The sequence below is a fragment of the Syngnathus floridae genome, chromosome 1 (assembly GCF_059516105.1).
Source record: "Syngnathus floridae isolate MCC-2025c chromosome 1, RoL_Sflo_1.0, whole genome shotgun sequence".
In the NCBI taxonomy this organism is placed as follows: Eukaryota; Metazoa; Chordata; class Actinopteri; order Syngnathiformes; family Syngnathidae; genus Syngnathus; species Syngnathus floridae.
In genome coordinates this window covers 26,016,849-26,040,160 of record NC_142413.1, presented here as the reverse complement: position 1 = coordinate 26,040,160, position 23,312 = coordinate 26,016,849, and the positions used below count along the sequence as shown (strand labels likewise).

The following is a 23,312-nucleotide window of genomic DNA, read 5'->3' as shown; positions in this document are numbered from 1 at the left end:
GTCTGCCACTGTGATGGTTACTGGGTTCTGTTCAGGGAGCTTGCTGTGGTCCTTTCTCAGAGCCACCAGCCACTGTGCATCCTTCTTATGTGATGCCTCCCGCTCCCATATATCCTTCCAGTACTGTTCAGTTTCCAGCCTTGGTGGGTCTGCTCTGCTATTATTCCCCTGCCACTGAGCATACACTTTCGCTGGTTGTGTTGTGAACAACCTGTTTATTCGTCTGGCTTCATTCTCTCTTGTGTACCTCTTTAGGCGGCTGGCCAAGGCTTGGAGTCTTTGTTTGGCAGTTTTGAGTGCTTCAGGTATGGGCATCTGGCTGTATTTCTTGGGAACTTGCTTTTTCATTGCAGCTTTCTGGGCCTCTGTCATTTGGCTCACTTCTCTCCATGCTATCTTGATTTTGGCCTCCAGCCTTCTCTTCCATGGTGGGCACTGTTGTGGTCGCATATGGTCATTCTTCTTGTAGCCAAGCATTTCTAGGATCACTGCTGCTGAGGTGTATGTCAGCTCATTGGTTTCAGTGATGGTAGCCGTAGGAATTGTCAGTGCTGCATTCACATCTTCTAGGAGACTTTCTGAGGGTACTTCACTTAGCCTCTGCAGTGTGTATCTAGGTTCCCGAGCATTCATTCTCGCCATGATCGTGTTCTTCAGGTCAGTTGCTGCCTCGTTCAGCTTGATTGTGCTTATTAGGGTTTCGTACCCAACCTCTGGACTTGTACATGGATTTAACTCGTCTCTGACCCGGTGCTCTGGTTGACCTTCGCTATGGCATTTGTGTTGTATCTCATCAATCTCGAGCTGTGATAGCAGGTGCCGTTTATGGATATTGGAACATTGAGCTACTAGTTGCTTGGCCGATAGTGTTGACTGTGGGTATCGAAGTTGCCATTGTTCCCGCATTCTCCGCATGTAACCCCTCTCGCTCGGGTTGCTGGAGTAGTAGCATTCCAACAGATCCTTATTCTCGCATCTCGCCCAATATATATATATATATATATATATTTATATATTTACATATATGTTTTTTTCTTCTTCTTCCAGATATACATACGTTTTATATTCGTTTTTATTTTCACTTTGATTTTTGATTTTGGCAGTTGCAGTCCTTATCACCACTTGCCAAGGATGTCCCTGAGCAGCAGCTGCACTGTGTTATTGCATTGCATTACATTGTGTTGGTTTTGTTCTTTGAACAAGGTAATGTTCATGCATGGCTCATTTTGTGCATCAGTAAAAAACATTGATGTCTTGAATTTGAATATATATATATATATATATATATATATATATATATATATGTTTTTCACTAAAGAGGGGTTCGGTGAATGCGCATATGAAACTGGTGGGGTTCGGTACCTCCAACAAGGTTAAGAACCACTAATCTAGAGCTATGAAATTTTGATGGTATGTGCAACAGCCAAAGGCCTACAAAAAAGTTACTTTTGAGGCATTGCTAAACCTAAAAGGAAGGAACCACCATTTTATTTCATTGTTTTCCAAATTGTGGCATTTTATAGAGTTCACATATTAAAGAAGTACCGCTAGAAGTTTTATCAATTTGTTTTGAAACTGGGGATACTTTTTCATGATAAAAAACAAATCCAACCATAGCTTTTTAATTTGTCCAACACTGTTGTTTTGTCCAACATGCTGTTTGCTGATTTTTCTTTTTTTTTTTATGCTCTTAACTTTGTGCAGATAATACACTTGGTAGATGAACTATTACGTTGAGTTTATTGTTATTCTTTAAAATAATTGATTAGTTGCGCACTCTACAAATTTTAAACGAACAGCCACCTTGAACATTCCACCAAGATCTACCGGTAAATATACTATGTCATAGTTCAATATCTACAAAACGTCTCTGAAGCCAGCCATTTTCTATTCACTCACTTATGCCCTTTTTTTTGAGGTCACATTTTATCAAAGTAGCTTTGAATCTGATGCACTTTTTTACTTTAAAAAAAAAAAAAATCATTTCAAATATGCCAGTTAGTAATGGGTCCATGAGGCGTCGTGTGTCGTCCCGACACATTGGCAAACTGTATTGACACTGTGTTGATACTGTGTCGCTGACTGCTGACACCCGCTGGACCTTAAAAATACTACAGGCAACCTAGTTGACAGATACGACTGACACTGATTTGATGACCTAGTATATACCGTATTTGCCGGTGTATTGGTCGACCTTTTTCGATCCAAAATCGACCGAAAAAAATCGACCTCAACTTATACACCGAGTCATAAAATTTAACTTCGTATTCATCGCTTCAAATGTGATGGTAACCAAGGCCGTTTCTCATGCATCTCATTGTGCGTTGCACTTAGAAAATTTGAACCGGGCGGCGTGCGCGAATGCGCGGCCCGCTGGAAGTCGAATGAGTCTCCGCGATCTCCTCCGCGGTGCTTATAAACAGCCGATCCGCTCGGCGGGAGCTATTTTCGGCCACTTGGCGCGTGCGCACGGCCTCCCGGATGTGCCGGGCGGCGTGCGCGAGCTCGCCGGCCGCTGGAAGTCGAATGAGGCTCCGCGATTTCATCCGCGGTGCTTATAAAGTGCTGATCCGCTCGGCGGGAGCTATTTTCGGCCACTTGGCGCGTGCGCGCGGCCTCCCGGATGTGTCATTTCGTCAATAAATTTCGCATATTTCTGATTGAATTTTGAAGTTTAATATAATGCAACAATTGAGCTCGACTTATACAAAGGATATATCATAAAATCGGTAAAATACGGTACATTAATTAATTCAAGTAATTATATTTTATATTGTATTGTTTCACATATTCATTTAAATTGAAAATATATTTTCTTTTTTAGTTATAGTCAATCAATAATGTGAACATATATCGCAACATGAAAATCTAAGTGAACGTGTTGTGAAAGAGGATGCTTGTGCACTGAGATTTGTTTTTTACAAATTTTTATTTAAAACAATATGTTTTTCCAATGTTTTGAAATTGAGCCTGTTGCGTTTTTTGGACACAATTTCTCCCGCCGTTGAAAACACACACTCACACGGCACAGATGAGGCTGGAGTGCAGTGTAGTGGGTCTTTTGATTGTCCCAGTATCTGACTTGGGGCTGCTCCATAATTCTTGATAAGTTCGAGGATGAACCGCAAAATATTAGATATTGTTTTAGCAGATCCATCCCGTTGACAATGCGCTTCCTTTAACAGAGCTAAAGCGCGCTTCCTTGACAGTCTACAATGCTGCTCGTTCGGTTATGTGGCTTTTTTAAAGCGATACGCGCACCGACACGGGGCTTCGCTCTATGAGCTCGACACGTGCCGACGCATCGGTGTTGCCGGACCCATCACTAGTGCCAGTATACCAACATGTGATTGCAAGGGCCTTTTTCAGCTGCTCGGAGCTGCAGTTATCAATATTTTTTTCCGTACAAAAATGCCGAGGAGGACACCCCTTGATCCACTGCTGGAAACATTACGTCAGGGTCACTATTTTGGCAGTATTGAAAACATGCAGCTGTCTTTCCAAACATGTCTTTATTCCAAGACTGCCAACAAGATCTTTTAGCAATATGAAACACCGCATGAATGATAAAAGCACACATTGTGTCAAAAAGACATAAGTACAGACATGCCCACAGCCACGCAGTTGCCTGCTGGGTGAGTGTCCGCCACACTCTCGTTATAATTTGTGCCAATGTTTTATGTGATGTGTTATGTTCTAGTGTTATTTTATATTGTTCTTATGTTCTGTAAAGTGCTTTGTTACATCGACAGCTGTTGTGAAAGCACTATATAAATAAATATGTATTGTAATATATATTTAGGTGCCTATTTTTCTAACCTTAAGGCACCTTGTTTGTTAATCCTCCGCCTCCATTGTACTCACACACATTAGGCTCTCAACGCAAGGTGCATTCAGTGACTACTCACAAAATAGGACATCTCGAAATCTCAAAATTACGTACATACTATATAAAATATTATACAACAAACAGAAATGTCTAGTATTTGAGCATGCTGCAGGGGTTTTATGGAACAGTCTTTTAATATGGGATGCACCAAAACCAAAACAGCCACATGTAAAACCAATTTGCTGGGACAGCTCCTATGAGAAACTCAGTGTGTTTTGTCTGCTGCGGCAGTATGGGGGTGGCAACTTAAGATTCAAGAATACTTTGTTGTCGCCTTGGGGCAATTTGTTTGCAACAACAGTTAAAATACACAACACACAAAATCACACGTCCATTTATAAAACAGTCCATTTGGCACCATGGACTTTTTGAATCTGTTGATTCTACACCGTGGGACAGTGAACCTGATGGGAGCAAAGAAAACTCCTGCCACAGGGGATAGGAGGAGTCAGCTGTAATAAATAGCCTGAGCTTTCCTGAGATATCTAACCTTGAACACCTCGTTAAGGTCGTTAAGTGAGCCTTTGGTAATTTTACAGCACACTTGAACAGTCTCCATTAAACGATTCCGCTGCTTAATGGACAGGTAAAAGAAAATGTTAAAATAGACTCTATAAAAATACAAATAAAATATTTTCGTAAAAGAAGTGTCCACTTGGAAGTTCCAAGGTTTGCGCTGGTGAGCTTATTTATAAACGGCATCCAGTTGTGACACGAAGCACAGCTTGTCATCAATAATGGTCCACAAGGATTTATAGTCCTTGACCTGCTCCACACACTGGCCATTTATGACAGTAGGGGGAGGAACCAAAGGTCCAAAAATGCCCAAATTACCAACCATCTCCTTGGTTTTGGTCACATTAATATTAAAAAAAATATGTGTTACGCCACTCCACAAAGTCTGATAAAACTGGACCAGGATCACAAGCTCCCTGGTTTATAAGCGACACAATCAGCAAATCATCAGCAAATTTGGCAGTCTGAGGATCTAAACAATTACTGTCATTAGTGTATAAAACCAATAAAAGAGGTGAAAGAACACATTCCTGCGGTGTACAGTGGAGGAAAAAAGAACGTCAGATAAAACTGCATTCACGCTAACCGCTGGAACCGCCTGTTTTGCAGACAGCATCCACTTGTGCCTCGAAGCACAGCTTGTGATCAATAATGGTCCCCAAGCAATGTTCCCTCTAATTTTTCAAGTGTCTGTGCAAACACACAAGCTCCCTGTACACACTGTGGACCATTGTGTGCAACACTAGATGAAATAAATAAATAAATAAATAAATAAATAAATAAATAAATAAATAAATAAATAAATAAATAAATAAATAGGTCGATCGATAGATAGAATATTGTCGATGAGAACTTTAACTTGCTTGGGGTTGGATTTTGTTTTGTGTGACAGCTCGTTCCTTTTCTGTCGGCCTTTTGTGCTCTCCCGCAATATTGTACCGATCCCCTGTCCCAACTTGAGTCTTTGTACAATCCCAACAGCTTTCAAATGACATTTCTGCTGAATGTGACGCTTGAGGTAGCCAAAATTCCATTCAGTCCATATTTTTCCCTCCGTAAACTCGTCCACCACTTAGGCTTCGCCGCATGTGTTGCATAGTAGACCATTGTCACTCAAAAAAGAGAAAATCACACCCAGTTTCATCGTTTCCTTTTTTATTTGCGCACACTCCGATAACCATTCCATCTTAAAAGGACCGTCACATCTCTTGTTTATTTTGGCTTGGCGAGTGGAAGTGTCGCTGCTCGTTCGTTTTACCATGATAAGGGGTTAGCTAACTTAGCATCTCTTGACTCCGCCGCACTGTTGTTAGCTAGCTAACTTGCACGGCACGGATGGGCAGGACACATTTTCGGCCATTGTCAATGCTATCATTGGCTATGTAGCGTAAGTGAACCATATCATATCATTGGCTGGACACAAAAAGGCATAGAAAGAAAATAATTTGTCCACTTAATTAGATTAGAATACGTCTAACATTAGATATTAATCAATCCATTTATGCTGAATTTTATTTTGTGTGCAGCATGGAGTTTCTTGTGCGTAGAGACAGCGCGAGCAGTGCGAAATTTTGCAGCTGCGAAGCTTAGAGGGAACACTGTCCCCAAGTATTATTTATATTCCTTGACCTGCTCGACACACTGACCGTTTATGAGAGCAGGGAGAATGACCAAAGGCGACCTTCCAAAATTAACATCTACTAGCTCCTTGGTCCCAATGGAACCACCCTGTTAAAAAGTCCATCAGCCAGCTAATCATGCAGGGTTCAAGGTAAAAAGAGTTTCTGACTTTATCTGCCAACAAATGAGGTTAAATAAAATTAAAATCAGAGGAGAACTTCACGAAAAGTAAACGAGCCATTTTTTTTTGCCCCTTCCAGGTGTTTAAACACAGAATGTAGCAGTGTACACATGGAATCATCTATCCCTTGACCTGGTTTATACACAAACTGTCGAGGATCGAATATGTCCGTCAGTGCAGTCTTTAACAGTTTCTCAAAATATTTCATCACAAATGAGGTGAGGGCCACATGACTAAGGTCATTCAATTCCATGGGGGATTTATTTTTGGCAATTGGAACAATAGTCGATTCTTTCCAGAGGCGAGGTATAAGGTGTGACTGTAGAGACAACTGGAAGATGTAAGTAAAGATCTCTGCCAGCTGCACAGCACAGTTTTTAAGGTGTCAACCTCCAATGCCATCAGAACCACAACTTTTATGCTCATTAGTGGAGTGGAAGCCTTTTGTCACAGTTTCTTTGTCAATGCTCTGGCTTGATCCCGTTCAGAACGGTTTTGTAGGCTGGAACAAGGTAAAGAGATGCACCAATGGGGACCTCTTGGGAGTGATCTGTACGTCGCTTTTACGGTTCCAAAGAAAAGATCAAGGCATTTGGAATGTCAAGTCAGGCAAGTCACGTATTGAAAAAAAGTGTCTAAGCACTTTTCCCAGTTTGCAGTCATTAAAGTCCCCCATTAAAAGAATCTGGCGCGAGCCCCTGAATACGCTGCACATACTTAGTGGTTATCGTTTATGTAGCTGTGTTTGCATTTCCTTTGGGATGTATACAGTCATATGCAAAGGTTTGGGCACCCTTGATCATTTTCATGATTTTCCTTTATAAATCGTTCGGATCAGCAATTTCAGGTAAATGTATCATATAGCACACAAAGTGATATTTGAGAAGTCAAATAAAGTTTATAGGATTTACAGAAAGTGTACAATCATTACTTGAACAAAAGTAGGCAGGTGCATAAATGTTGGCACCCCAACAGAAAAATCCTTCTTTTCTAGAAATTATGGCCTCGAAACGCTTCCTGTAGCTTCCAATGAGAATCTGGATTCTGGTTGAAGGTATTTTGACCATTCTCCTTTACAAAACATCTCCAGTTACGGGTATTTAAGGTGTTCTACTCTTTGCATCTTCTCTCAAGAGTGGCAACATGGGAGCCTCATAACAACTGACAAATGACCACATGAAAAACCTGAATTGTGTAAGAGGGCCACACCTACGATAACTTAAACCTGCTCAATTTTCTTCCATTGTAAAATGCACTAAATTATTTCTTTTAAATAGTTGGTACTGGTAATTAGAAGAATACAATTATTCTGTTTATATTTATATTAAGCTATGTGAAATTGTGGTGTGTAGGTCAAATAATAAAACATTCATTAATCAGTACAATGTATTCTTAACTTCTTTAACTTTTCTTCAAATGACAAAGCCGCTGCATCTCTGGGTGTGAAGTTTGATAAAAAGTCCTTGTTGGGCTTGCAGGTTTGCTAGCAATGCATCAGCCTCTGATGCGCCCTGTTTATCAGACAGATGTATTTTTTCTCATGCTTGGTCGTGTAGTGGCGACTCAAATTATATTCTTTAAACACAGCGACCTGTGTACCACAAATCAGGCACACGGCTTTACCTTTCATTTCTGTAAAGAAATACTTGGCAGTCCATGTCTTGTTGAAAACACGGCGCTCCTTGTCAACTTTTCTTTTCTGAGGGTCAGCACACATTTCTCGGGCAGCATTACTTCGCACTGTTCACCTTCACGCACAGCTCACATACACGTACGCTACACGGAAGTGCGACGGCTTTCAAAATAAAAACAAAACAGTTGTATTGCATGCACGACACTAATTTTTTTTTTAAAAATTAAGTAGTAATTTAAATATCTATAAATAAACATAATAAATATAAATATATAAATATGAATATAATTTACGATTGGCCTCATGCGGGCCGGACAGGGACGCACAAAGGGCCGGATGTGGCCCGCGGGCCGTATTTTGCCCAGGTCTGGTTTAGAAGAAGGATACAAAAAGCTAGCTCAGAGATTTCAGCTGCCAGTTTACACTGTGAGGAACATAGTGAGGAAATGGAAGACCACAGGCACAGTTCGAGTTAAGGCCCGGAGTGGCAGGCCAAGAAGAATCTCAGATAAGCAGAGGCGAAGGATGGTGAGAACAGTCAAAGTCAACCCACAGAGCAGCTCCAAAGACCTACAACCTGATCTTCATGCAGATGGTGACACTGTACATCGTTCAACTATTCAGTGCACTTTGTACAACGAGATGACGTACGGGAGAATAATGCGACATAAGCCTTTTCTTTGCACATGCCACAAACAAAGTCGCTTGAGGTATGCTAAAGCACATTTGGACAAGCCAGCATCATTTTGGAATAAGGTGCTGTGGACTGATGGAACTAAATTTTAGTTATTTGGACATAACAAGGGGAAGAAGGAGGAAGAAGAACACAGCATTCAATGACAAACACTTGCTACCCACAATCAAATTTGGTGGTGGTTCCATCTTGCTGTGGGGTTGTGTGGCCAGTGCAGATACTGGCAATCTTGTTATAGTTGAAGGTTGCATGGATCAAGTCAGTATCAGCAGATTCTTGCAAACAATGTTCAAGAATCAGTGACAAAGTTGAAGTTGCGTAGGGGCTGGATACCTCAACAAGACAACAACCCCAAACACTGCTCACATTCCCCTAAGGCAGGGGTCACCAACCTTTCTTAAACCGAGAGCTACTTCCTGGGTACTGATTAAGGCAAAGGGCTACCAGTTTGACACACATTCAATTTGGCTTTCACGATGTATAATTGTCATTTCCAGTTCACATGTAAGTGTGATTTTAACAAGAATAGCAAAAAAACAGTCAAACCTTGGTTTTTGACCACAATCCGTTCCAGAAGGCGGTTCGAGAAGTGAATCGGTCAAATTCCGAATCTATTTTCCCGTTACAAATATTGGAAAAAATTGTAATCCGTTTCAAGACAAAAAACAATCCGCCTTTTTTAAGCATTTTTTCATTTGCGCTTATTTGTCCGATCGCGCAACTGCAGCACACCGCCAAACGCGCAACCGTAGCACGTCGCGCACCGTGCTGGTCACATTTTTGTGACAGAGCCGTCACTGAAATTTAGAAAACACTTTTAAAGTCCTGATGTACTTTCCAAAATTTAAGTGGACCTAAGTGCGCAGGGAGCTTAATTTTGTCTGATCGCACAACTGCAGCGCATCGCCGAACGCGCAACAGTAGCGCGTCGCCGACCGCGCAATTGCACCGCGCTGGCCACATTATTGTGACAGAGCCGTTGCTAAAATTTAGAAAATATTTTTAAAGTCCTGATGTACTTTCCAAAATTTAAGTGGACCTCAGTATGCAGGGATCTTAATTTGGTCCGATCGCGCAACCGCAGTGCGCCGGACGCTCACTGTCGCATTGCTTTAAGAGCGTCTTTGTGTTTTAGGATGGCTTTCCTGCTCCCACTTGCTTTCTTTGGAGGCATGATTAGGGGTTAATACAATCCTGAAAGTAACGAAAATACAATAACAACGGAGTCAGTCAGCATCCGGGTTTTCTCGGGTCCTCCTGGCTCATCTCGCGAGGTTCGACCTCCGAATTTTGTTCGACAACCGAAGCAAAAAAATCTAGAATTTTTTGTTCGAATTCCGATTTGTTCGAGAACCGGGACGTTCGAAAACCGAGGTTTGACTGTAAAATACCGTAATTTCTGGACTATAAGCCGTGACTTTTTTCCAAAATTTTGGACCCTGCGGCTTATAGTCAGGTGCGGCTTATATAAGATTTTTTTCGTGATTTTTGTGATGACTTGATCACTTTTACTCTTAACACTATTATATACAGTAAAAGCTACAAAATAAACTGACAAATAACTCATTTTCAAATCAGACGAGTAAAAACTGGTCAAATATTAAAAAAAAAGATATTAAAAGTGAAGACAATTTGCAATTCTAGTCATGACACACGAATTTGATGCACAATTTGTCTTCGCGGGCCACATAGAATAATGTGGCGGGCCGTATCTGGCCCCCGGGCTTTGAGTTTGACACCTGTGCTCTAAACCCTTTCTCTTACTCTGCCATGTCACTCAGAGATTAAACAAAGCCGTGGCGCTGTTTGGACCATCTGCATTGTATTAAAACCCAATCAATCAGCATTTAAATTCAATTCTTCTGACATTTTGCTCACCAAAAACAAGTTGTAATGAATGTGAACTTTTAATGCATTTTATTTAGAAGGTTACTTTGAACCTTAAACGGTGGCGCGGCGTACTTATGGATTTTTACGGCCTCCGGCCTCCAGGGGGCGCTCTAGCAAGAAGCAAGAGCGAGACAGGCGAAGAAGAAATAATGCAGCGAAGAAGATGCGCTAGTTTGTGTTTACATTTCGCGCATCACGCAGAACGCGATCAAGACAGACATTACTGAAAGGAAGCCTTTATACACAAACCGTCATCATGGGGGACAAAAGAAATGCATATGATGCCGCTTTTAAGCCAAAGGCAGTTGATGACGTTATCTTGTGTCTACTCTGGAGCGTACTTATGGATTTTTACGGCCTCCGGTCTCCAGGGGGCGCTCTAGCAGGAAGCAAGAGCGAGACAGACAAAGAAGAGATAATGCGCTGAAGAAGACGTGCTAGTTTGTGTTTTGATCGTCTCGCGCATCACGCACACACCCGCGCTCACACAAAGACAGGAAGCTTTTATACACAAACCGTCATTATGGGGGACAAAAGAAATGCATATGATGCCGCTTTTAAGCTATACGTGTCGCTCGCTAGTTTAATGTAATTTAGCGCTTCGTGCATGAATAAGATTAGCATGAACAGACCCTCTTCACACTCGAAGAAATGCATAAAAGTGATGACGAAAGAGAGACTGAGAAAGTGTGAGGCGAAGGATATCTAACGCTATTCCAATCGGACACTAAGGAGGAAAACTTCGATGGTTTCAGTGCACAGGAGGAAGATGAAGACGGCTATTTTTTTACTTTTACTGGTATGTTTTTTTTAACCAGCCCTGTTAGTGCTGTGCTACCGTGTTGCTGCTGTTACCGCCGCGTCTCAGTGACTTTGCTGTGTTACGACCGTGTTGCTGCGGTATTACTGCCGCGTCACAGGCAGTGTTTGGAAAGAAATGTTAAGGTATGTTATTAAAGCTTTAAAAAAACTTTCTGTGTCCAGTCTTCCTTTGCTAATAACTCGCGTGCTCACTTCCGCGTTGCTGCGGTACTACTGCTGCGTCACATGCCATGTTTAGAAAGACATGTTCAAGTATGTTATTAAAACATTAAAAAAGGCTTTCTATGTACTGTCTTTCTTTGCAAAAAACTCGCATGCACGTGCGGCTTATAGTCCGGTGCGGCTTATGTAAGAAAAAAACTGAAATATCCCTGAATTTTAGCTGGTGCGGCTTATAATCCGGTGCGGTTTATAGTCCGGCAATTACGGTAAATAGATGCAGCTCACTGACAAGTGCCGCTATTTGAGCTCATTTTAGAACAGTCCTGTGGGCAACTGATGTGGTCCTCACGGGCGACCTGTTGCCCTAAGGCATTCATCCAGAGGAACAAGTACAACGTTCTGGAATGGCCATCTCAGTCCCCAGACCTGAATATTGTTGAAAATATGTGGTGTGATTTAAAGCGGTCTGTCCATGCTCGGAAACCATCAAAGCTGACTGAACTGGAGATACTATTTTGTCAAGAAGATTGGTCAAAAATACCTTCAACCAGAATCCAGACTCTCATTGGAAGCTATAGGAAGTGTTTAGAGGCTGTTATTTCTGCAAAAGGAGGATCAACTAAATATTGATGTCATTTGTCTGTTGGGGTGCCCAAATGTACCTACCCTGCCCAACCTTCCTACTTTTTTGTAGGTAATGATTGCACACTTTCAGTAAATCATATAAACTTCATTTCACTTCTCAAACATCACTGTTTTTGTCTGCTATATGATATATTTCACTGAATATGCTGATCCGAACGACCAATGATTTATAAAGGAAAATCTTGAAAATGATCAAGGGTGCCCAAACTTTTGCATACGACTGTATAAACCACAGACACGAAGATTTGAGAGAATTCCCTTTGCAAATAAAACGGACATACGAGTGACACAGTCAGCAGTTTAATGTCTAGCGTCTATAAGGACTTGCGAACATGTGTCTGTAAAGGCAAGAATGCAAGGATCCCTGTACTCTTTTTGGGATCAAACATTAACTTGTACTTCATCCACTTTATGTCGAAGTGACTGTACGTTCACCAGCATTATAGACAGGAGAGAGTTCCACTGATGGCCGAGTCTTCTCAGCCTCTGTCGCACACCGCCGCATCCCCCCCTTCTTTTCTCTGGTGCCTTGTTGTCCGGCGGGCCCCCCGGGTGGATGATCTCCTGAGGGAAGGACGCATCTGGATCCACAGAGCCAATCTTGGCATTACTGAGGAGGGGGAGTTGCCTTGAGTGCTGTAGCGGGTCCCCATTCACCGAGAGACATGTCAAAAGGTCACAGAGCAGTGTCAATTAAAGGAAAAGTCCCACGACTCAGTCAGGGACGTGCTACGCCTTCCCTGCCATTATGAAAAAGGGAAAAACAAATTCAATTGTTTTCATATTAAAGTCATTTTCCTTTTAATTTCAATAGTTTTGTATCATTTTGAACCGAAATCGCAGACTTTTTATAGTTATTTTAAAACCGAAGAAGAGTCGCTCGGAGGAGCCAACTTCCTGTCTAGCCTCCTCTGAGGATTGCGTAATCACACGGCTGCCTATGTTGACAGGCTATGCAGTTAGACAGAACTGCTCTCTGTCTTTCTGTCCCTGTTTAAGTGTTCAAACACTGTGGCTATGTTAACTAATTTCTGTAGTTAAGCTGACATATAATATCTTGTGTTTTTTGTCATGTCTGTAACGTCGTGTTTCTTTAGATGAACAAAACGGCTTTGAAAAGATACCTTATGGAGGCTACGAAAAAAGGTTCTCCAGCCTCATGGCAGGGGGTGCTAGTGATCCCTGGATGCTTCATGCGCCTACCTGTAGAATAAGAGATCCCCAGTTCAAATTTATAGTGAACAACTGAGGAGCAGTCGTCCCTTTATTTTGTTTTACATTTGTATTTTTTTGTTGTTTTTTTTTCGTTTTTACATTTCGTATTACAATGGAGGATTACATATCCAAACGATTTTCAACTATGGGTTTTCGGTCGAAGCAGGAGGTCATCAGTAAAGGAAGACCAACTCCGGAGTTAAAAGGTTTGATTGGGACAACGAGACTTCGGAACAGAGTGGTACGCACGATCGAAAACAAGTTTTTGATTCTATGTGCTTTGAGTGTTCTTATGTGTGAAGATTGCTGATATGAGAATTTGATTAAAATAGTTCAAATTAAATAATGAATAAGCCACACTAGAGCAGCGTTCCCCAACCTTTTTTTGTGACACAGTTAGATGCCGGACAACTTTTACCGGGGGGGGGTGACATCAGTGCTTCCCCAGTCATGAACCTCACCGCACGTCACTGCAGTGAGTCATTGTCCAGACACAGTGTAGCCAAAGTTACAAAACGTCCAGAGTTCAAACAACACTTGAAACAACTCAACTCTACTCACACACTGCTGCTGCGTGTCGCTATTGCAAACACCACACCCCCACTACCATTCTGAAATGTCACAAAGTGAGGACGAAATCATTTTCTTGGATTGGACTGGGCTGATGTTTGTTTAGGAACAATGATCAGGAATGCTCCAAAATCAGCGAATAGATGAAAACAACACTTCATAGATGATTTAGAGGCGGAATTGACATTCTAACTCAGCTAAAATCTCCAAAACGTTGGGTTCTTCAAGTCATGGCAGATCAAATTTAGTGAAAACTGTGATTTCATCTAATGCATTTGTGGGTAGCGTGTCTAGGGGTTCAAAAACAATTTATTCTGTTGTCAAATGCGGCACCAATATGTATCGTAATAAGAATGTTGACAGTTAATAGCGACTCAGGAGTAATGCCTGCCGTTACTCCCAGTCAACTCTAGCGGCACCATGTTGATTTTGGATTGCTTGAGGGGAATGGACAAAAAAACCTTGTTAAATCAGTCTTAAAAAAAGGGGGGGTTCTACAATAAAATACACATTTTACCAAAATAGAGGTTGACCTAGACACACACATGGACAATGTTTGTTACCCACTGCAAAATTAAACACAGGATGTAATAAGGCAAACCTAAATTAATGAAAGAAAAACAAATAAATGGGAAGCATGGAATCAAAATTAATGGAACTTAAGGAAAATGAATGGGATGTAAAAGGGAGAGGAGTGGCACTAATAGCAGATGAGCGTAAGTATGTGGTAGTACTGACTAAGGTGGCGAACTTGAAAATACCAACGTTTTCCTGCATCTATATGCACCACAGTGCAGGTCTTAGCTAAAGAGAAGTTGGCACGTCTGATCTGGAGTCTCACATGACTAGTACAGGGAAGGAACTTCGATTTGTTTCCACACGAATAAAAACAAACATTACCAAAGGGAGAGAGAAAGAGTGCAAGAGTGCGAGAGAGAGCTTGAGCGAGTGAGAGCCTTTTACCTCCAGACAGACAAAGGTGTGACATAACCATCCACAGCTGAAGTTTCAGGCAAGACAAAAATCTTTGTCAAGATTTGAGTCTTAACTGTTCTGTGAAAACCAGGGCTGTGGACCCGGTCGGATTTTTGCACCGAGTCCGAGTCCGGCCTCTTGACCACCGAGTCCGAGTCCGGCTGTCCATTTTTTCTGTTAATTCATGTGACTGCTTAGTCTTTATTCAAGGCTAACACATGACTCTTTCTGGATGCCATTATTATCCGAGGGACAAAATAGCTAATTATATATGCAGAACGAACGCAACTGCTTTCACACTGGCTGGTTCGGCTTATATAGGATCCCTTGCTGAGAGCGCGGACGTAAAAGTGAGGCGACGTTCCAATCGGACGTCGGATCGATAACATTTTCCCTGCCCTACCGGAGTTGTGCTAGTTCATAACGTAGATCACTCATGGCGTAGTCATAAATGTACGGTTGACAATTTAATTTGATAGAAGTGGATACATTGGAACATAACCTACACTTTAATACAGTGTTTCCCAACCTTTTTTCAATCACGGCACACCTTTTCATTGGAAATAATCTCGCGGCACACCGCCAACAAAAATCTGTTAAGCTCCTATATTAAAATCAGTTATATTACAACGAAACACGTAGAGTCCTATTCCTATATATGTATGCAGAGTCGAATAATTTAATAGAAATAAATACTAAATATTCTTTAAATTGTATTCCTTTTTTTAAATAAAAGTGACAGGTTTTTTAAAAAGGTTTTAGACAGTGTAAGAAATAAACTATTTAAAGTGATTGTGATTAAAATAAAAGAATCAACGTGATTTTGTTTACTGTTTTAGACTAGGTCTACAAATATTGCAACAATAAGAACAAAGTCACTTTTAAAGACGCTCTGCTGTTCTGACAGCAGCTGAGTGGCTATCACAGTCGAGGAATCTCGACTTGACTGCTTATTTTACGTATGTGAAAAATAACCAATCCAGGTTCTCCGGTTGAACTGCATGCTCTGATTTCCATTGGACCGCAAACGCACCACAACCGTCATAGTGTCTGTCACTGTTAGCAAAAGCACACAGCAACACACACATAAACTGAATATGTGCCGATGCAATACAATCAGATCGACACAATATGAAATCTCAAGATTCTCCAATTCTCCACACATGCACGATTAGCAAGTGGCTGACCAGGCCTTGCGCGAACTGACCAGTGGTTTGGCGATCCTGTTTACAATGCGCTCCGTAATTAATATTGGACAATCCCACGGCACAGCTGAACGTCTCTCACGGCACACCAGTGTGCCGCGGCACAGTGGTTGGGAAACACTGCTCTAATATATTATTTTACATGGTATTAAATGCGTGGCTTTACAAAAATAGTCATTGAAGCCCACCCTTAGCCCTGAGTGCCATTGGCATGAGGCAAAACGCTTGAAAACACACACTCTCCCCCCAATTAAATAATCATTCTGAAAAACAGGACATGTAAGATAATATTTTTTAATCATTAATTACACCATTATAGCTCAGACATTTATCTAAACACAAATAATTAGTGACGACCCCACAACTATCGAAACACATCAATGATATAAGCTGGGTGACATAATCGTCCTTGACATTGGTACATAATGTAAACATTAGCCTAAGTGCAACTCAACGTGGCCGCATTGATCGTAAGCAGGGCTGTGGACAGTATTCCTACGCGCTTTCTCAGCAGCATGATGAAAATAAAATTGAACTTATTTTTTTTTTTATTGTCGGACTCGATGGCCTCGGTCAAAATCAGCACCGAGTACGAGTCCGAGTCCGGCAAAAATGACAGAGTCCGACCGAGTCCCCGAGTCCAAGTCCACAGCCCTGGTGAAAACGTATTTCCCAATTTTTAACTTGCATCAAGCCTGACGTTCCTATGCTGGGAATGTCGAGCTTGGTCCTGCAATGCCAAGGTGGTTGGGTTGACCCCCGCTGGAAGGAGGGAATTTTTAGCAGGTCTTCCTGCATCTTCAAAGCCAAAAAGATGCCACAGTTACCGGTTACTCCTGTTGAGGGCAGTTTTCATTCACAACCCGTGGTCTTGGAAAGCTTCCAATGTGACAATTTAAGTCTCCTGATCAAGGGTTTGTTTGTTCCAAAAGGGTTCGCAAACCCACATTAACGCAACATGTTGGGATTTAATGGTGATTTTTTCCCTCTGAAGTTGGGAAACCACCCATGAGGCACCATCATGCTGTGCAGCTTTGGCTTTGGGGGTTTTGGTGCTGAGGAGGGAGGTTGGGTCCACTCTAAATATCACAAAATGGCCAAAGCATAATTGTCACTATCCATGTTTATTGTTCAGGTCCACATTGCCACCCTTATGCAACTCCAATGTTCAAGAGCTGATCCCTTTCAGCTGGACAGACTCTATTCTATGTTGTCACAGAAGAATGACGAGATACAACATTTGATGGCTAAACAACAGAGACTGGAGAAGGTTGAGGTGAGTGTTGATCAATTTGGAAATTGTGTATCTGCTGGCGAGACATTTACTCATCCTCTAACTAGTATTGTCAAAAGAACTGATACTTTTGATACCAATTCGATACCAACACACAGAAAATAATACGTTGATACTTTTTGTGGTACCGACTACTAAATATTTAGCTTTTCACTCGTTGAGCTGTATCGATTATTGCCGAAACTGAAGGGGGCAGTATACCCATGTGAGCACCACGGAGCAGCAGTCAGCGGCGCTGAAGAAGGAAACTTTCAGTCTTTCATAACAGTGGCTTCAGCAAGTGGGAGTGGAAGTCCAACACGCTGGCTTGTTGAGAAGCCAGGTTGCTCAGAGAGTCATGTGTGTGGATATAGTTTGCATTCGAGGCGGCTGCAACCGGAGCAATTACACAGGGATGAGAATGGCAAATGTGAAAAAAACACTGAAAAATAGCCTGGGGTCTGTGGCGCCGAACGGGGGTCCGGGGGGGCCGATAATATATATATCAAAAAAAAGTAAAAGTAGCCGGTTTTCTGGGGGGCCGATGATATGAAGATTTATTCTTTAAGGATAACATGACAATACCATGACAATAGCGTAACATTAGCTTACATGTAACATCATGTTACTTTCTAAACCCACATGCTTGTAAAAGTAAAAAAGTACCTTTTTGTTTTTTGTGTCGATGTGCTCCTTATTGTTCCTAGCGCCGCAACCTCCATATCTTGGCAGAAAATACACAAAACTGTCAGGTTCAAAATCAGCAAAAGGATCAGCAGACAAAACCAGTGAGGCAGAATATTGAGTCTTTTCTCGCGAGGAGTGCATCCAGACTTACAGCAATCCGAATACACTAAAAGTCTGTTTACACTCCTCACTCTTTTTATTTTGGAATGCCCTACCCACAATGTGAGACTAGCCCCTGATAGGTGGGGGGGAAGCGTGGGCTTTGTCTCATGAGAGAAGAAACGAGATTCTATGTGAAACAAGAAGTTGCAGACAGGATGCCATGAGAAACATAAAGAGTGCAAGGACAAAATGCTATGTGAAAAAAGAAGTCACAGACAAGACACCATGAGAAAAGAGTGCATAGACGAAAGGCCATGTGCAGACATCAACAAAATAGATTGAGCTATCAACAACTTTCTTGGATTCCCAGAGATGGAGAAGGTCAGGAAGCTCCAGACAACACCGTATGACTTGTTGTGGACTGGTGGACGTCTGCAAGGCGAAACAGCAAGCATTCTGTGCAATAATCTTATTAATAAGTACTCATTAGGGAATGCATGATAACATATATATACAATTTATCTAACAAAAACCTTCCCGGGACATCTACTTTACGATATTTTCCGTCAGACACGTGGTTACGAACTGTGTTCCAAGTTGTACAATGACGCTGCTCTCAAGCCATGCCCATCTGAAGCAGTTCTTGATCCTGTTCAGCTTGTTGTCTATTTCCCTGGCACGATCCTCATGCTGGCGAAACTTTTTGCAGAATAGGCCCTAGATCTATCTAACTAAATAACTAATTTACAAGTGCTGAAAACCCAATCGCAAATTTACATTGTGGCCTTGTAAAAACACTAGTTCTCCACGTAAGTTAAAAAGTGGTAATGATGTGACGAAAGTAGCGCCAAAATGCTGCCCAAAATAAGGCGGATGTTGTCGCATCACTGCTGCCAGTGAGTTAGGTTTACAGAGGCAAGCTGATTTCCGTACTCACAGCTTAACTAATTTTGCCTTGAGATGTGCCAAAAAATGCCATCGTGGCAGGCAGGCGAATGCTCGCGAGTCGCCGAGGCTAACGTTGCCCAGCCAGCTGGCCGGCCGCTTCCATTCAGAATTCCCAATTTATGACTTTAAACTCAGAATTCTGACTTTATTCTCAGAATTCTGACTTTAAAGTCGGAATTCTGACTTTATTCTCAGAATTCCGACTTTATTCTCAAAATTCTGACTTTAAAGTCAGAATTCCGACTTTAAAGTCAGAATTCTGAGAATAAAGTCAGAATTCTGACTTTATGGCGTGGGGTGGCGGAGGGAAAGTCAGCGTGGTGTGGTTTTGACCAGAGAGGACATTATGTCGTCAACGAGTGACTTTTTGCGTGCCAGAGGATTGCCGGAGGACATCATTTCACTCTTGGAGGAGCTGGGGGTGAGTAAATAAAGCATTGTGTTCATTTTGGTGACTGTTGCGTATATAACTGTCTCCGCGTAGCATGTAGCTCCGTTGCTAATTGATAGCTCTTGACGGGATGCGCCGCATTTACATGTAAAGAAGCATTATGGGTATTTTTGCACATTCAGTAGTCAGTTTCATTAAACCGATGACGTAATGTACAATTATAAATATATATATATATATATATATGTATATATATATACATATATATACGTATATATATATATATATATATATATACATATATATATATATACGTATATATATATATATATATATATATATATATATATATATATACATATATATATATATACACGTCACGGCAACGTCACAAAGCGTCTGTAAAAGACCGCGATTCGCAGCATCATGCCTTGCTGACTCCATACCACAATCCAACACTAGCTCATTTAAAGTATGTACACACTCACATTAAGTCAACTGAAGATTGAAATAGTGAAATAGAAACATGAAATAAAAAAACACATAGACTTCAGGTGTACCGTAATTTTCGGACTATAAGCCGCGAATTTTTTCCAAAATTTTGGACTCTGCGGCTTATAGTCAGGTGCGGCTTATATAAGATTTTTTCCGTGATTTTTGTGATGACTCGATCACTTTTACTCTTAACACTATTATATACAGTAAAAGCTACAAAACAAACTGACAAATAACTCGTTTTCAAATCAGACGAGTAAAAACTGGTCAAATATTAAAAAAAAAAGATATTATTAAAAGTGAAGACAATTTGCAATTCTAGTAATGACACGAATTTGATGCACAATTTGTCTTCGCAGGCCACATAGAATGATGTGGTGGGCCGTATCTGGCCCCCGGGCCTTGAGTTTGACACCTGTGCTCTAAACCCTTTCTCTTACTCTGCCATGCCACTCAGAGATTACACAAAGCAGTGGCGCTGTTTGGACCATGTGCATTGTATTAAAACCCAATCAATCAGCATTTAAATTCAATTCTTCTTACATTCTGCTCACCAAAAACAAGTTGTAATGAATGTGAACTTTTAATGCATTTTATTCAGAAGGTTACTTTGAACCTTAAACGGCGGCGCGGCGTACTTATGGATTTTTACAACCTCCGGCATCCAGGGGGCGCTCTAGCAGGAAGCAAGAGCGAAACAGGCGAAGAAGAAATAATGCGCCGAAGAAGACGCGCTAGTTTGTGTTTACATTTCGCGCATCACGCAGAGCGCGATCAAGACGGACATTACTGAAAGGAAGCCTTTATACACAAACCGTCATCATGGGGGACAAAAGAAATGCATATGATGCCGCTTTTAAGCCAAAGGCAGTCGATGTTGATGACATTATCTTGTGTCTACTCTGGAGCGTACTTAAGGATTTTTACGGCCTCCGGCCTCCAGGGGGCGCTCTAGCAGGAAGCAAGAGCGAGACAGACGAAGAAGAGATAATGCGCTGAAGAAGACGCGCTAGTTTGTGTTTACATTTCGCGCATCACGCACACACCCGGATTCACACAAAGACAGGAAGCTTTTATACACAGACCGTCATTATGGGGGACAAAAGAAATGCATATTATGCCGCTTTTAAGCTATACGTGTCGTTCGCTAGTTTAATGTAATTTAGCGCTTCGTGCATGAATAAGATTAGCATGAACAGACCTTCACACTCGAAGAAATGCATAAAACCGACGACAAAAGAGAGACTGAGAAAGTGTGAGGCGAAGGATATCTAACGCTATTCCAATCGGACACTAAGGAGCAAGACTTCGATGGTTTCATTGCAAAGGAGGCAGATGAAGACGGCTCTTTTTTTACTTTTACTGGTGGTTTTTTTTTTAACCAGCCCTGTTAGTGCTGTGCTACCGTGTTGCTGCTGTGTTGCTGCTGTGTTACCGCCGCGTCTCAGTGACTTTGCTGTGTTACTTCCGTGTTGCTGTGGTATTACTGCCGCGTCACAGGCAGTGTTTGGAAAGAAATGTTAAGGTATGTTATTAAAGCTTTAAAAAAACTTTCTGTGTCCAGTCTTTCTTTGCTAATAACTCGCGTGCACACTTCCGCGTTGCTGCGGGATTACTGCTGCATCACAGGCAATGTTTAGAAAGACATGTTCAAGTATGTTATTAAAACGTTAAAAATGCTTTCTATGGACTGTCTTTCTTTGTAAAAAACTTGTGTGCACATGCGGCTTATAGTCCGGTGCGGCTTATGTAGATTAAAGATTCAAGATTTTTTTATTCGCCATGTTTGAGCGTGCCAAACAAGGAATTTGACTTCGGTAAATCACAGCCTCTGTTCAACATTTAGGTGACTAACAACAACATTCAGGACATGTGAAAAATGAAAGATATTCTCAAACATCCCCTGATCTTAAACTGATCTTAAACTCCCAAGAGGGCAAGGAAAAACTCAAAACTCCAGCTAGGGGAAATGAGAAACCTTGAGAAGAAACCACAGATGGGAGGGTCCCTCTTCTAGGATGACCATTTTTTCTTTTTATGTAAGAAAAAAACTGAAATATCCCTGAATTTTAGCTGGTGCGGTTTATAATCCGGTGCGGTTTATAGTCCGGCAAATATGGTAAATGTGGCTTAATAAATTCTTAAAGATTAAACAGTTGCACCATGTTTGTCGAGTGTGGATTTGATTATATTATTATATTTTTTATATAGTATTATATTTGCGCTTCATTCTTTCAAATTAAGTGATTCTATGTGACGGATTTTTTTTTTTCTATCATCGTGCAGATTGACAGTGATGTCATCGCACTGATGGACGATGCCACTCTTGCCAATTACATCCCTCGCTATGGAGGCCGCATTGCACTCTTTAATTTTTGCAAGACGAAACAGCCTACATCCAAAAGAAAAAACGGACTTTTAGAAAAACTATGTGAAAAAATGAAACTCAGAAAAGATAGTGACAAAGAGGACACCACCTCAAAGACACAACCACAAGAGACAAAGAAGCAGAAAACAAAAAGTAATATTGCGATCGGATGGATACACAGTGATGGAAAGATGACCAAACAGGTGAGGGAGAAGCAGGGAGGGGGTACCAGAAAACCTCAAATGTCCACAGAAGCTGGGTTGAAAGACATTCTCAAGGAAGGAAAAAAACTATTTTTCCCAGATGGAATTTCTCCCAAAGGATCACAATTGGACTTTGAGTTTGAGGTTTGGGATTTCAAACAAAACTGCCTCACTGATGACACCTGCCATTCCATCGGCTATATGTACGAGGCTGCAAAGCTAACATTGTTGCCTTTTTACATTGCAACAAGACCAAAAGACAACCAAGATGATGTCCACACACACGAGGACGTTACATCAGACAATGGCAGTGAATACAATGCCGCGGAAAGTGACAAGGTCTCTGTTTATTCAAATGAAGTCTACCAGCCATTCAACATTTCTATAGATTCAGAAATTACCTTTGGTCCCACATATGACACAGAGGAAGATACAGAAGTCACAATGATCTACGATGGTCCTGCTATGTCAAGTCAAGTCAAGTCAAGTTTATTTGTATAGCCCTAAATCACAAACAGTCTCAAAGGGCTTCACATAGCCAAAATTGACAATTATTCTCAAAGCATCCCCTGATCTTAAGCTCCCAAAAGGGCAAGGAAAAACTCAAAAAAACCCTGCCAGGGGAAAATGAGAAACCTTGAGAAGGGACCACAGATGGAAGGATCCCCCTTTCAGGATCACCAGGTTGTAATGGATGCAGAGAGGGCACAAGTAATACATAATATGAAAATCAATGAAAAAAATGGATGTCGGAGGTGCCCGCGACTGTCCTGGCAGTGTCTTCAAGGGGGTTGAGCTGCAGTTTCTTCATCTTGAATTGGTCCCCGA

The 23,312-nt window shown here is 41.5% G+C and overlaps 1 protein-coding gene across 5 annotated transcripts in view; it reads left to right on the top strand.

Annotated features, from left to right (window-relative positions):
* Positions 1-23,312, top strand: part of spdl1 (spindle apparatus coiled-coil protein 1) — a 192,484-nt gene that overhangs the window by 78,522 nt on the left and 90,650 nt on the right. For 3 of the 5 annotated variants that reach the window (XM_088390601.1, XM_088390568.1, XM_088390594.1), the window contains exon 7: positions 17,153-17,293. The exons of 1 other annotated variant lie outside the window; for it this stretch is intronic. In XM_088390601.1, coding sequence (XP_088246727.1) covers positions 17,153-17,293 — 141 coding nt within the window. Of the gene's footprint in view, positions 1-17,152; positions 17,294-22,199; positions 23,154-23,312 lie in introns of those variants that run through there. One more of the 5 variants, XM_088390576.1, reaches the window with a different exon arrangement.